The 16,039-nt window shown below is 42.5% G+C and overlaps 1 protein-coding gene across 2 annotated transcripts in view; it reads left to right on the top strand.

Annotated features, from left to right (window-relative positions):
* The window catches only part of LOC138683469 (creatine kinase S-type, mitochondrial), a 55,044-nt gene extending 40,514 nt beyond the window's left edge, over window positions 1-14,530 (top strand). For both annotated transcript variants that reach the window (XM_069775276.1, XM_069775274.1), the window contains exons 7-10: window positions 1,592-1,715; window positions 6,528-6,662; window positions 7,006-7,131; window positions 14,296-14,530. In XM_069775276.1, the coding sequence (XP_069631377.1) occupies window positions 1,592-1,715; window positions 6,528-6,662; window positions 7,006-7,131; window positions 14,296-14,415 (505 nt within the window). In that variant the 3' untranslated portion in view covers window positions 14,416-14,530. The remainder of the gene's footprint in view (window positions 1-1,591; window positions 1,716-6,527; window positions 6,663-7,005; window positions 7,132-14,295) is intronic.
* The last annotated feature ends 1,509 nt before the right edge of the window (window positions 14,531-16,039 follow it).

Here is a 16,039-nt window from a genome sequence, read left to right as displayed (position 1 = left end):
AGGGATTCTGAAAAGCCTTCTATCCTATCTCCTTGCCCTAGGCAGGTTCCAGACTTTCAGAGAGGATGTCATAATGTATACTCTTTTAGACAACAATTTCTGGTAAAAGAAGGGTACGTTTTCAAATCTGGCTCACTGAGATATTTTCCAATCCCACTAACTCATTTTTTTTTCTTTCTGCCTGATATTTCACATGTAAGACAAGCCCACATCAGATCTGTTTTATTCAGGAGATCCCTGGATAGTAGTTACATTGTTGGTGCTTTTTCTGCTTGGTTGTAGAGACAATGAACAGAATGCCTCAGATTTATCATTTTCCTAGAACAAATCTCTTCCTCAGATTTAAATAGGCACTGGGGAACTAATTGGAAGATCACTGAAATAAAAAATCCTCAGAGATTTCCAGCAGGCTTTTGATCAGGTTTCACAGTGCCTGCTCCCTGACAAAGCAGGTTTAACTTATCAGAATAATACTGGATATGCTTCCGAATACAATCCAGTATTGCCATAGAACAGATTTTTTTCCTCAGTGTTGTCTCACTCTGCATTCCTTAAAGCAGTGGGAAGACTCATTTAATTAAAGGGGGAGCTGAGTCAGGCCAACGTCAATCTCTTTGGAAAATCCTACCCTGAATATTTGTACGTGACTGAAAATGAGATAACTGGACCTCTCTGTAACTCTAATGTCAGGCCACAGGATGTTTGCACCTGTTTGTTTGGTTTTGCACTGGCAAACTCCAAGTGTGAAAAGTGAGTTGCAGTAAAAGACAAGCTGCAAGTTAGGCTCTCAGTGAAGTTTCAAATTTCATGTGTTTCAAACTTGGTAATATTCCACTATTTGTATGAACAAGTCTAATCTTATCAATCACCTTCTACATTCTGTAGAAAGACTGTTGTAAAAGACAGAAAAAATGGAGAAAAGCCAGGAAAAGCGACCTCAGGTTTGACCTAGCACTTTATAAACCTAGTCATGACTGATCTGTCTGAAGCAAGAGTAGATAACTTCTCATTAGGCATTTTTATCTTGATTGACAAGCCAGCATCTTTAATGAAGTGTCCAGAAGCAACATGTAGCTGTTTTCCTCAGACATATAATTTGACTGATGTGGCAATCCAGTGTTACTAAGTGATATGAAGGGCACTGGGATTTGATTTAGAAGACAATACAATTAAGTAAGGTCATATGACTGAGCCCCCGAGTTAGTTTTTTTTCTAACTGCGCAATTTTCTAAGAACAGTAAAAAACATCCCCAGTGACTGAATATGCAGAATTTGGCTTCTCCCTTTGCCTGTTCCCTTAGCAGCTGTACCTCCCAACTGTGTTCATGTTTGAAGACATGTTCTTCATAGCTCAGCTTTGGGGCAGCATGATATGATCAGAGAAAACTGCTCTTCTCACCTGCATAATTCCACTGGCATGGGGGATCAAGCTCTGAAAATAGCTCATGTCCTTAACTGTGCAGAGCAATGTTATTTTGCAGTGCTTAACCTCTTCACAGTCCTGAAAGACTGTAATAAAACTAAGGATACTGAGAGTTATTTTTCAGGGCTTATCTTGTGCTTTAAAGCTACTAATTTTTCTCTCAACCAGGCATAACAATGACAAGACATTTCTTATCTGGATTAATGAAGAGGACCACACCAGGGTGATCTCCATGGAAAAGGGTGGCAACATGAAACGGGTGTTTGAAAGATTTTGCCGTGGTTTGAAAGAGGTAGTAACTCAATGAATTTATTATGCCTGTTTGTTTATTGTTGGGCTGTTGTCATCACTACTTAGCGTGGTTAACACTGAACTGACATCTCCAGAAGGAACAAAATAAAGTAACACCAGTTCAAATAGCAACCCACATTAATGGCAGTTAAAGAAGGAAACAAAGGCAAATTGTTAGCCGAGTTGTAGGGAAAAATAGATGAAATGTCATTTTAGCTTTTATATTACAATCTTCAGCACTGGCTGGCTAAAGAAATATTTCTTCTTTGCCACCTCGTGTCTGCAGGCTGTAGGAGTTCGTAAATAAAGCCTTTTATTTTGGAAGACTAGCTTACTGGTTCTCATCCCTGATTCTGGGAGTGGACTGGATGTTGCTGAGGTTGTACGCAGGACTTAGGACATAGGACTCCTGAGCTCACTGCCAACTTTGGGGACATACAGGGTTTTGTGACTAGAATACTAAGGACTGATAGCCAGGGCTCCTGGATTTTATTCTGGTCTAGCTATTCATAAAGAAAAAAAAGCCTTCGTAGAATGATCTGTGGGTTAAAACAGTTTTGTCTAGACAGTCCAGGTATGACAGCAAGTTGGCTCTGGGCCCAATGCAGGCCTGTGTACTGCTCTGGCAAAGAAAAAGTTGCTTTAACAGAGAAAAAGGATTACCATGAACAATGCTAGCAAAAAAAGGCAGAGTGGGATAGGTGATGTGTCAGAACTCTGTTCTCCACTATTCTTGTCCACATCATTCATGGATGGATTGCCATAGAATCATAGAATCATTTAGGTTGGAAAAGACCTTTAAGATCATCGAGTCCAACCATAAACCTAACACTGCCAAGTCCACCACTAAACCATGTCCCTAAGCACCACATCTACACGGTCTTTTAAATCCCAGAGGTTAACTTATGTAAGGTTGAAACTGGGTTCAAATTGTCTCCAAGACTGTAAGAATACTCAGGCTGCATACAACAATTGTTTTTCCCCATTGGAGTCCTTGACATGCTCAATTCATCTGCACTGTAGAGGAACAGTGTTTATATCCATCATACTGCTTTTGTTCCTTGGAACACTTGCTTCATTCCTCTCACTCTGGCAAAATAGCTTTCACTCCAGCTTCTCTGGCTTTCTAGAGACTCCCCTGTCTCAGGGAATCCCCAGCTGCTCTAGAGCTCATACAACTGTGCACTCTCATATCGCTTCAAAGCCACCAGCACAGGCCCTGGCCTGAAAAAAAAAAAGGCAAAATAGGGAGAGCAGGGAACTATAATCTCGGATTGTGGAAGTGGTCCCTGAAAACCAGAAGAAGGTAAATTCAGAGCATCTCTAAGAAATTTTGAGTATGTAGTAAGTTTGGAAACATGGAAAAACAAAAGTGCCTATACGGATGCTTCTTTGGCATCTGGGTGGTTCACTGGGATCTGGTATACTTCTCAGGCATACCCATGAGACTGAATAATGTACAGGATTGTGGCCTGTTATGGGTTTGTGTGGCATGGGGTTTTTTTGGTAGCGGAGGAGAGGGCCGCAGGGGTGGCTCCTGTGAGAAGCTGCTAGAAGCTCCCCTGGCTCCAAGTCAGACCCGCCTCTGGCCCAGGCCAACCCAATCAATGACGGTGGTAGCGCCACTGGGATAACATCTTTAAGAAGGGGAACCTGCAGTGAGTAGGGGGATTGGGATGTGAGAGGAACACCTGTGCAGATACCCAGGTCAGTGAAGAAGGAGGGGGAGGAGGGGCGCCTGAGGAGGCTGATGCCCCTGCAGCCTGTGGTGAGACGGCAGGCTGTCCCCCTGCAGCCCATGGAGGTGAACGGTGGAGTGGAGGCCCCTGAAGATGGCTGTGACTCCATGGGAAAGCCCACGCTGGAGCAGTTTGTGACTGAAGAGCAGCCCGCAGAAAGGACCCACGCCAGGGAAGTTTGGGAAGAACTGAAGCCTGCGGAAAGGACCCACGTTGGAGAAGTTTGTGAGGAACTGCAGCCTGCAGAAAGGACTCATGTTGGAGAAGTTCGTGAAGGACTGTCTCCTGTGGGAGGGACCCCACAGTGGAGCAGGGGACGAGTGAGGAGTCCTCCCCCTGAGGAGGATGAAGCGGCAGAGACAATGTGTGGCGAGCTGACCCCAACCCCCATCCCCTATTCCCCTGCGCCGCCAGGGGGAGGAGGTAGAAAGAACCAGGAGTAGAGTTGAGCCGGGAAGGAGGGAGGGGTGGGGGGAAGGTGTTCTAAGGTTTGGTTTAACTTCTCAGTATCCTTGTTTTGATTTGATTTGTAGTAAATTAAATTGATTTTGTTTCTTCCCCAAGTTGAGCCTGTCTTTTGCCCGTGACCATAAGTGGGGAGCGATCCCTCCCAGTCCTTATCTCGACCCATGAGCCTGCCTTTATATTTTGCCCTCATCCCACCGTGGCTGGGGTGGGGGTGGAGTGAGCGAGCGGCTGCGTGGTGCTTTGTTACCGGCTGGGCTGAAACCACGACATGGCCTAAGCGACATAGCTTGTGGATGTTGTTTCCAGGTTTGCCTCTGCTACTGTGCTTAGCTCTTGTTCAACAGAAGTGCACCTATGGACCTTGCTATGAGAAATGGTCAGATAGCTTTGGGAACTGTAACCAGAGCAGGTGTCTGAGGCAGGAAATCAGGTCTAGATTCTTACCAGCAATTTCTGTGTCCTCACACAATATAGAAATGATGTCAGGGGAGTCCATTATTTTGTATCCTTCTGCAGAATGGAATTATTTGCCTATATTGCAGAGGTCTTGTAAACGTGAGCTGGCATATATATCTGATTTTCTTCTGACAGTGAATTTACTGAACTGAAATTGTATTGGGATCACAGAAATAAGTCTCGGAAGTGTAGCTGAGTGGACAGAATAGTGGCTTATTCAAAGGTCAATAGATCTTTGTGATATTTCTGAGGATAATGATTTCAGTCTCCTTTGTAATTGGGTTTTAGAACTACTAATGAAAAGCATTACAGAGAAGCTATGTAGTCTTTTTATAGTGGAATCAGGGCTGTGAAATTTAAGCATTTAGAAATCAAGTGTCCTTCAACTAGCATGATGGAATCACCTTGAAAATTATATAAAACAAGGCTTTGGCTTCTTTTGTTTGCTCCACAGCGTTTGAGATGTTTGGGCTTGTGTCATGAAAGGGAGTGGTTTGGACTGCTTAAAGGATCACTTCCAGTGGTATTAGCAAAAAAAAAAAAAAAAAGTAATAGGAATTTATATAAAAGTGTGATTTCACAGAATTTAATGGCAAGGTTCACTCTATTACTTAATACATGGATGAAACGCACACAGGAAAATTAACTTAGAATCAGGCTAAAATTAGGTATACAGAGACCCAAACCATAGCAAGTTAAAAAAGAGGAATATAAAAAGAAAAATCAAGTTAGAATTGATTTCTTGTGATTTGTACAGAGATCGGGAATGTAAAAAGGGTAAGGGAGACCCTCCCATTGAGTCACGAGGTTCAGAGAAGACCCCCTTGCTTTCTAAACTCCTGTCGGAGTCTAGGTGCAGCTGGATTGACTCCTAGTCCCAGACTTGGTCAACGGTTTATATCTAAAGGGATTATGAGTATAATAGCAGCCTGAGATTCATTCACAGTTGAATGAAGTTCACGACAGTAACTTATGTATAGATTTGAAAAGCAATATTTGCAATATACTTGCTATAGAATATTCAGGTTAGTACACACACACGTGCACAAAGACACTGAGAGAGATACATAAGCAAGTAAAAGAGGTATACCTGTTAAAAATTTCCCTCGAGTTCGGTGAAAATATTCACGTCAAATGCTTCGGCATCTTTCTCGACGGGTGAAGGGTCGAGCCTCAAGGAGCAAAGAGTATCAGCCCAGGTCTTCTTGGCTTTCGGTGACAGACCTCCGATCTTCACAAACAGGAAAGTTTGCGAGCTCTGAGAGGCGTCCCACTCAGAGGGAGATGCCGGTCACAGCCCGCTGCAGTCCAGGAAAGCTCAAAGGGCCTCACTTAGTACTGCTGCTTATAGGTTCGGGAGATGATTGACTTTTGTCATCAACGAATTGCTGGAATCCCAGCTGTGCTGGTACCATTTCACCTGAGTGACGATTCAGATAAAGAAGGCTCTGGGGCTGTTGGAGAATGACTTCAGATTCAGATATGGGATGCTCCAAGGTTGTCAGGGGAGGGCTGGGATGTCTCAAGTTTATGGGAGAACTAGTTATCTCTACCTTCATTTTTTTTGTTTTTGCCAGACAACAGGGGTCCTTGAGATGGTCCGCATGACTCCCTGTCTTAGCCGTGTGAGAGTTCCTGGTACGGTCAAGGGACGCTTAACCGCCTGACTCATTACACTTATGCTAAGGCCTGGTGAGACATCCCAAGTTTGTAGATCAGCCCAGAGAGGGGGAAAGAAATGCACCACCACAGCTTGTGCTTTGCAACCTTGCTCTAAAAGCACCAAGGCTAGAAATTAATTTATATTCTAGGTAAAATCCATAATTATTATGTAAACATATGGCTTCATGGGCTAAGGCCATGTGATAAAGTGCCAAAGAGCCTTCAGGTTTGTGGTAGTGAGAAAATGATGAAGAAATCCTTGTAATAATCACTGGGGAACTTGGTGCCTGATGAATGCAAAGGTTCACACCAGAGCCAAACCAGACTCTACTTTGGTATGTATTTATGCACCTCCATTGGTGAATAGCGAAGTTCATCATCAACATAGATACAAGGTGAAAAGAATTTCAGCTATAAAAAAGTGTCAGAAGATGAGGCATTTGTATGCAGCTCTTTCTTTTTCCTTTCTCTTTTTTTTGCCTTCATAGGTTGAAAGATTAATTAAAGAACGAGGCTGGGAGTTCATGTGGAATGAACGTCTTGGATATGTTCTGACTTGTCCTTCCAACCTGGGAACTGGTTTACGTGCTGGAGTCCATGTTAAGCTGCCAAAGCTTAGCAAGGTACATAAGTTATTTAAAAGGCCAGTGACATAAATCAAGTCTTCATCTGATTTATAAAGGAACAAATAAAAAATGACAGTTTACGGCAATCGGATGTTTGCATGATATGCAACAACTAGGTCCCAGGCATAATGCATGACTAATTGAGCATATTTTTATTCTGCAAATTATTGTATTTGTTATGGAAATTAATCTACTCAGCAGACAGCCACCAAGACAGGCTATAATCTGAAGACAGAGGAAACTGTCTCTGCCCGTCTTTCTGGAGGTGCTATTAGATCAGGGATAATAACAATAAGCAAGGCAAAAGGCAATGCACAAACCTATTTATTTCTTCTGTTAGGATCCCAGGTTTCCAAAAATCCTGGAGAACCTGAGGCTGCAGAAGCGCGGCACTGGTGGAGTGGACACAGCAGCTGTAGCAGATGTGTATGATATCTCCAACCTGGACCGCATGGGTCGATCAGAGGTAACCTGTTTGTTTTTTTTCCTTGCTTTTAAACTCAGATCTGTACCGATATAAGTCAGTTTCCCTCCATTTGGGTTCACTCTGACTTTAGAGTCACTTTTGAGAGCTATGGCAGTTTTTTCTCCTGGTGAATTTGATCCAAGGGAAAGGCTTACACAATGAAAAATTACTACTGTGCGTGCAGTGTTTGCCAAATATGACAATGAAAAAAACCCAACCCTGAGCAAGCTCCATAAATGTGACTTGTTTACACCATGTGCTGAGGCTTTTTGTTGAAAGCGTGCAGGTACTGGAAACATTTGGCTGTGGTAACAGAATTCCCTTGGGATGATGTTTCTCAGCGTCACAGCACAAACTCTTATACTTGACTACCTGCTGGAGTACACAGCTATGAGCTAGGTGTCCAGGTTCTCTCTACAGTGCTGGACATGAGTTAGGTATCTAAGAATGGGGTTCACTGAAGTTGTACACTGGGAACAGAGCTAGGTACTGTACATTGGGCAGGTACCTGCTGTACCCAGTGCAAAACACTGAGGAAAGAAGCAGGATTTGAGGACTAACCCACCCAGGGAATCAGGCACTGAAATCAAGACTAGATGAACATGCAGTTTTCCTTTTAGGATTCACAGTCATGCACTTTCTCTACTGTATTGGGTCTGGCCGGGATGGAGTTAACTTTCCCCATAGCAGCCCTGGTAGTGCTGTGCTTTGTATTTGTCGCTAGAAATGTGTTGATAACACACCAGTGTTTTGGCTACTGCTGAGCAGTGCTCCCACAGCATCAAGGCTGTGTCTCCACAGTAGGCTGGGGGTGGGCAAGAGGTTGGGAGGGGACAGAACCAGGACAGCTGACCCATATCCCATATGAACATCGTGATCAGCAATAAAAGCTAAGAGAAAGGAGCGGGGGGGGCATTCGTTATTAAGGCTATGCGTACTGGCTGGATATCACCTGCTGATGGGAAGTAGAAAATAATTTTTTTGTTGTTTCCTTTGCTTCTGCATGCAGCCTTTGCTTTTCTTTATTAAACTGCCTTTATCTCAACCCATGAGTTTTTCATCTTATTTTCTCCCCCCTTGTCCTGCTGAGGAGGGGGAATGATAGAGCAGCTTGGTGGGCACCTGGCAGCCAGCCAAGGTCAACCCACCACATCTACAGTTAGACAGCAGGACTAAGCCAGTCCTTTCACAACAAAATAATGGAGGAGGATGAGTTGTGCCATCTTACCACGTCCAATGTCACACCGAGTACAGGATGCAAGAGAGCTGGGTTTAAATCAGTCCTCTGCCTTCTGTAGAGCAGAGATTTGAATTGTCATGTCTGAGCCCTCCCTGTTGGGCTGTAGGCTAAGATGAAATGGGTTAGTCTCAGACACTTCTTTTGAAGCTATTTCAGTTTGAATGCATATTCACTGAGCCAGAAAGAGAGTGGAAATGACCCTACAGTCTGGTGGTGTCCCCTTAGTGTCGTGTGACAGATGGTGAAGTTGCTCTCCTGGAAGACTCAGGTCCCAGACCTCTTTCCAGTTTAATATTTAAGTATTTTATAAAGCAGAACAGCTCCAAAGAGCAAATCTACAGGTGAATGAGGAAAAAAACAGCAGTGTGAAATAGTTGTAGCCCACTTCCATCAGCTCTATCTCAGCCAAATCCTTACTCCAAGTCATATACTAAACCCTGTAGCACAGCTATACAGCTTCCCTTTCCTCGCTGAGATCAGGGCTGTGTTCATCCTTGGACATGTCAAGAACAACTGAGATGAAAATTAACCTTGCAAGATCCTGTAAGCCCAGTGATTCGAGCACTTTTCTAGTAAATAGAAAATATAGGTTCAAATCTTCTGTCAAACATGTCTTTTACTTCCCACGAGTGCTCTAACCTCTCAGTTATGCTCAATTGGGTAGGCCCTAGTGGGATAGATGTCTCCCGAGGACTCTTACTCCACTGGACTCTACTAACAACACAAACCAGGGTTTTGTCTCAGATGCCAACCTGCTTGCATGGGTCAGGATTTGAAAGGCTGCCTTCCTGTATAGCAGCAAAATTTTAATTACCTTGGGGACTGCTGCAAGTTAAAACTCCATTGCAAAATAGAGTGTACTGTCAAGGTATATTTATACAGACCAGCATAGCACTGAGAGGCTTTAGCAGCTTAGATATGTATGCAGTTTGGTCCTATTACTGCGGCACAGCACCTGAGTTCAGACTGATTCTTGCCAGGATTTTGTAACACAAATAGAACCCTGGGCTAATGCACTTAGACTGCAACTAGATTAAAACTGGTTCACAACCATCCAGTTGGATTCCCTTTCTTGCTCACTATCGTGGTTTAACCCCAGCCAGCAACTAAGCACCACGCAGCCGCTCACTCACTCCCCCCCACCCAGTGGGATGGGGGAGAAAATTGGGAAAAGAAGTAAAACCCATAGGTTGAGATAAGAACGGTTTAATAGAACAGAAAAGAAGAAACTAATAATGATAACACTAATAAAATGACAACAGTAGTAATAAAAGGATTGCAATGTACAAATGATGCGCAGGGCAATTGCTCACCACCTGCCGACCAACACCCAGCTAGTCCCTGAGTGGCGATCCCCCGCCCCCACTCCCCCCAGTTCCTATACTAAACGGGACGTCACATGGTATGGAATACCCCGTTGGCCACTTTGGGTCAGGTGCCCTGACTGTGTCCTGTGCCAATTTCTTGTGCCCCTCCAGCTTTCTCGCTGGCTGGGCATGAGAAGCTGAAAAATCCTTGACTATAGTCTAAACACCACTTAGCAACAACTGAAAACATCAGTGTGTTATCAACATTCTTCACATACTGAACTCAAAACATAGCACTGTACCAGCTACTAGGAAGACAATTAACTCTATCCCAGCTGAAACCAGGACGCTCACCCTGCATTTTCTGCCTATGGGACAGAGCAAATTCAGGTCTTCTGTCCTTTCTTATTTGGACATCCTCTTAAATGTCTTCACAGCCAAGGTATATTTTGACAGGGGTTTGGAGAATTTAAATTTTGGATTTTGATGCCTATGCTGGCAAGTAGGTAGCTAACTTCCTTTAGATCTAGTCCTAAATACATAGGTATTTATTAAAATCTGAAGCATCACCATGTGTGCTTTATACTAAAATAACGCTAATAATGTAAAAAGGATTACATGGCATGATTAATTAATGAGTTCTACTGACAGATGACTTGAAACTATAAATTTTGTTTATATGAAGACCTCTACTGAAGTCAGTGGTGCCTCATATAGTGAGGATTCAAAGAATTTAAGCCAATAGATAAGATACAATCCGTACCTTGTAGATTTTTAAATCTAAATAGGACAAGACAAACTCAGAGGGATAGAAATGTTTATTATTGGACATCTTTTTCAGTATATAATAAAATAAATTCCATTATGTGGTAAATGTGTTTACAGAACTGAATTGTATTCCTAAAGGTGCAAGATAAAATTGTTTGCATTTTTCCTTTGTTTCAGTTACTGGTCAATGCAAACTTAATATGAAATTATTTTACTCCTGGAGGTTGCAAATTCAGACCTCTGATTTCCCAACACAGCTGGTCTGCAAAAGACAGTAAAATAAACTGTTAAGCCACTGAATACTTTATAGTAAAAACAAATCCCTTGAAAATAAGTCACTGTCACAATAAAGAGACAATGGGATTTAGTCTTTGTGTTAAGTTTTAACAAACCAGTCATTAAAGATTGCTAATGAACCATTTCACAGAGATTAAGAAAAATCAGTAATATAGCTTGCTGGCTACCGTGAAGCTAACAATGCCATGGGGTCTGGAGTCCTAGCATGTCACTGCCTGTGGAGGAATTATGCTGGGGACAAGATATCTTGTATTCTTCAGTAATTTTGAAAAAGATTACAAAGATACCACTATGCTGTGCAATATAAAATTGCAAATTTTGCTGCTGCTCTGCGTCTGAATCCCATTCTACCAGTGCCAGTGTACATCAAGAGCGCGTCAGCTGAAAAAGAAGGGTTTATAGATGATATAAAGCCAGCATGAATTTAGGATGAGTCCCTCTACCTGAGAAATGTGGTTCCTGGGCTTAATAAAACAGTATCAGCAATGCCAACACTCCTGTCAGAATGAGTATGACATCTTTCCCTGCATAAAGGCACCTGATGAATTATCGTGGTAGGGAATGATCAACTCATGATCCTCTGCAGGGGAATGTATGGTGCTGCAAGTGGAGTGAGCCATGCCTTTGAAGAAGTATAATACTCTGGTTTGATGAGTTCTTTCAGCCAGTCAGTCTAAATGGCTGTGGCCAAAAGTCTAGCCCTGCCATCCTACCAACTCCCAGTCATGTGAAAGAACCCCCACTTCCCTCCTGCCCCATGCATCCAGCAGCATTCAGGGCTCATGGTACCACTGGATTGGGGAAATGAGTGTGTCTCTTCCCCTCCTTGCACCCCCATTCCAATTATTTTTCAGCTGACTGTGCTCACATAAATTCTCATGCAAGCACAAGGGAGGTACAGGCTTGGGAACCGGAAACAAACAGCAAGGAAGGTGAGACTGCCTCTCTTGGCAGCTGCAAGTGACCATTAAAGAGCAGCTGAGCTGGCCTTCTGCTGAGAGTCCAGAAAACAGGGGAGTTAAGCACTTTTTCCTCTTTGGAATTTGTATGGACTCAAGAGGGTGTTACAATAATGACTATTCCTGAAGCTGCAGCTGGAAACACAGCTCTTGGGGGATTCCTTCTAGTGTTTTCCAGGGGAGGAGCATATGCCTTCCCGGTGACAGTGGAATGTCGGCAAGCAGTACAAGGGCCAGTTTGTGCTCTAGGGCCACTGAGAGCTGTGCTGGCAATCTGGAAAGACTGGTACAGAAAATGAGAGGGGTTAAATGCCAAACAGGGCCTATGATTTAGGTTCAGTGAGCACAGGGCAGCAGAGTAAAAAATGCAGAAAGGCAAAAAAGATGCAATAGTAAGAAATTGTGAAGGAATGCTGAGGGAGAAACTTCTGTATCAGAACCCTGGGATTCACAGCTATGCTGCGACTCCTTTACATATGTGGAGCCCAAACAAAGACTGTAGTAAATTGGAAAAAGAATATAAAGACATTCCATGTAGTCTGGTATCTGATACAGGCAAGACTGTGCAGCTGAATATGTCACAGCGTCAAGTTCTTTAGAAAGTTTGAAAAGTCACTTTGTTTTTGTTCTGGCTGATAATATTTATAATCCTCAAACCCCCAAAAGAGAAGTTTTGTCTGCTGAAGAAGTGTCAGAGTCTTTAGTTGTACTTACGTGTGACTGATGGTATCTTTGTTCACTCTATTTTTGTCTATGATCTTCGGATAGTTAATATTAATTGCCAGAGTGTCAGGATAATATTTTTCTGGTTGTTATAATTTTGATTTAAGCCTGGGGAGAGAAAGGAACAAGGAAGGCTTGCTTTTGCTTAAATTCTTTTGTATATATAGCATTCTGAGAGTTCCTGTACAGGGGGCTATTTTGGCTTTTTAACCATAAACTGAACAAATTACTGATCCTTTTCTTTTTGGCTTCCTTGTCTTTTTGTAGTAAGTGTTTACATATTCTATATCTAATCTCAAATATTAATGGGTTTTAATTGTTATGCCCAAGGATGCAGTCTTCAGTAAGCCTGCTCAGCTGACCATATCCTCATATTACTTTCATGAGGCTATGTTGCCTGTGGCTCTGATTCTTCAAGATATTTAAACAAGTGCTTAAATGTGTTGCTAGATCAACTCACATATTTAAAGGTTTATATTTTGGCAAGCGTTTAAATGCCTGGATGAACTGAAGCCTTTAAAGGTTAGCCCATGGTTGCCTATTTTATTAGTTACTTTACACAGTGAGAAAACAATGCTCTTTAATATTTCTGTATCAAAATGAAAATCCAAAAAACATTGTTCAGGTGAAGTAGGATTATTAGACACACATTATCACGATAGCAAAAGAATTTTCCCTCTTGTTAATTTTGATGGGTCCCTGTTAAAAAAAACAGTGTTTTCTCATAGGAGAACATAATTTTTGCTTTTTCAGAAACACACAAAGAACTACATAGCTTTAAACTTAAATAGCACAGAACTACACTAGTATCTTAATACCATAGAATAAGTTTTAGTTTCTACAGTTGATGATGTACAGAACGCGTAAGAATCGATTATCCTCTGCAATTCACTGGTGTCCACTTTGATGCGGTTCATTCTTTCTTCTACAGTACTGACTGTATATTGAATAAAGCTGTTGTGCTTCACAGAATATAGGAAAACAACAGTCTAAAACATCAAGAAGTAAGCACATATGTACAGATTCTTTAGGCATGCTAAACAGTAAGGGAGGGCTCTGCATGATTCTTTGAATCATTTCAGTACTACTCATCTCTCTCATTCCTATCCATCAAGAAAATACAACTCTCCCCCCCCCTTTCTACAGAAGAAAGACAAAGTGCCAGTAGTCTCTGCAGTCATTTGCCAAATGTCAGACCAATGTTCAATAGCTTTTAAGCCCAAAGGCATTTGGGTAAAGGCATTAATCCAAACCTCACAAGATGCTGTTGGCAAAACACGAGAGCCTCTTTACTTACACTGGCATTTGTTGCTTCAGAGAGAACTGCCTGATGACTCTGAACATCCATGACACTGCCTTTTCAGTTTCTTTGTCCTAATATGTGAATGCTGAGAACACAGCAGATGGCAACTCATGGCTGTGCCAGGCTGTAGTTCTCAGCAAATGTCTGGGGAGGATCTTGTACCCTCAGAGTGGTCACATTGGAAATAGGTCTCTAAACTCATGCCTAAACATTTTATTTAAGCACTTCTGTTTGTTTGTTTATATAAGGATATGTGTAGGAGCAGAATTTGGTGGAAATACCTTTAGGGGCCTATTTGAAAATTTCTATTGTCAGAAGGCCAAACTCAGCACGAACAGGAGAAGGAGTAGGGAGAAGGGAATTACTATGAGCTTCCACTGGACCAGTGCATGACCCATACTCCCTGTGCCACAGCATGTGTGATCTCTATGCCAAGGTCTCTATGGCCCTCCTTGGGTCCGGCTTTACTTGCTGTCTTTGCCGTACAAGCCAATTTTTTCCTTCCTCTATTAACAGCGTTACCTAAATCTTTTATTCTTATTGTTTTTCTTGTTGTTGTTGTTGTAGGTAGAACTAGTTCAGATTGTCATTGATGGGGTCAACTATCTAGTTGACTGTGAGAAGAAACTGGAAAGAGGTCAAGACATTAAAGTACCACCACCATTACCTCAGTTTGGCAGGAAGTGATCTTGCGGCTGATGACTGTTAATGATGGTAAATATGGCTGCCATTTTGACAGAAAGGCACCTCTGTATATCTCTGTATAAATACCTTGTGTAATAAAACACTGCCTAATACCTAATGTCTCTCTAGATGCCTGGTTGCACTGATAGAAACTAGTCTTAGTGCAGCTTTAGTAGGACAACCACTTTGTAGGGGCTGCTTCCCTTTTCCCTTTGTCATCTCAGCAAGCTTTACCAAGGCTTTGAACCTTTCTTTCTTGGCTGGTGATAAGGAAAGTATTACTTGAATAATGCAAAAAGCACAAACCCTTAATTCTAGCCTGTATGTGCACTTATGGCCATATTTACGCAGTCTTCTATGAGCAACTGATTTTTATTCACAGAAGCACTTCTCTCAAGTGACTGTCCAGACAGCCAAAATCTGTCAGTCTGAAGGGCAGGTGCTGCAAAGCGCTCATTACTTTTTCAGCATTCAACACCATGGTAAGTTCAATAGTTAACTGGAGTAGGTAGCTGCAAATGGCTTCAGTCTCTGAAGTCTGCCACTTGACCTGTCATCTGGAACCCATTGGTGTCTCTGTATGGGAGCTGTCTCTTCTCTGTCCAGGACTGGTTTGCAGGCAAACTTCTTTACCACATCATCCCAAACCCTCAGACTTTCTTAGCCCTGGAGAGATCACCAGGTCACATCTCAGGTGTTTTCCTCAGGCACCACCTCTGGCCTGTGGCCTTAGGCTGCAGCAAGCTGGACCAAAAATCAGCAGTAACAAATATCAGTTTGCTGATACTTTGTATCCAACAGAAACCTGTCCAGCATTGTAGGGTTCAATTATATGGAACTTAGTTACTGGGCCTGAAAGTAGCTCATGGTCGCAAGAGCATTCCAGACGCCTTTAGAAGGCCTTGAACAGAATAAACAAGAAGACAGAAAAAGAAAGATCCCAATTAGAAAAACACAGGTGCGCATTCCACGATAAAGGGAACTTGGCACAAACAACCTCAATTCAGCAGTTTATCTTGACCAATTAGACTGAGACAAGTTTCACATGCTCTAGTTAATATAGCCAATTATGTCCTATGTTTATACGCGTGTACAGTGTCGATATAACCAATCACATTTTATGCTTGTGCGCGTGGATGCCAAATGCTTGCATGCAGCAGCCAGTCAAAGCTTCTTAGGAACTTAGAGAATTGTATAAGAATGATCAGCTAGGCTCAATAAACTGGCGACTTCGATCATCATATTGGTGTCCTGTTGTCCGTCCCCGCATGGAATTTCTCTACACAGCATGGCCTATTCCAGTCTTTTCCTGCAGCTTTCAGGTCCCAGGTAATGGGGACCAGGCTCCAGCACTAGTCATCCAAGTGCCTAGGATGTACTGCCATCCTGAATAAAATCTTCTCAGTGCTCACCGCTATTCCATGTGGTGAGCAGCTTGGAAAAATAGCAGACAGTTATAGTCCCTTTGCTTCTTTTTTGCATATTGAAATGTAACCTTTCAAAACACCAGTTTTTCTCTGAAGAAAAATATCAAAACATGCTCTGCTGAATGTGCTGTCTGTATTGCTGTTGAGCTGGGAGTAGTATCTGTAAGGGTATGTAGAAGAGGGTATCTGCGCATTTATTG

Source organism: Haliaeetus albicilla, chromosome W (assembly GCF_947461875.1).
Source record: "Haliaeetus albicilla chromosome W, bHalAlb1.1, whole genome shotgun sequence".
Classification (NCBI taxonomy): Eukaryota; Metazoa; Chordata; class Aves; order Accipitriformes; family Accipitridae; genus Haliaeetus; species Haliaeetus albicilla.
The sequence above is the reverse complement of the archived record's forward strand: the minus strand, read 5'-3'. Positions and strand labels throughout refer to the sequence as shown.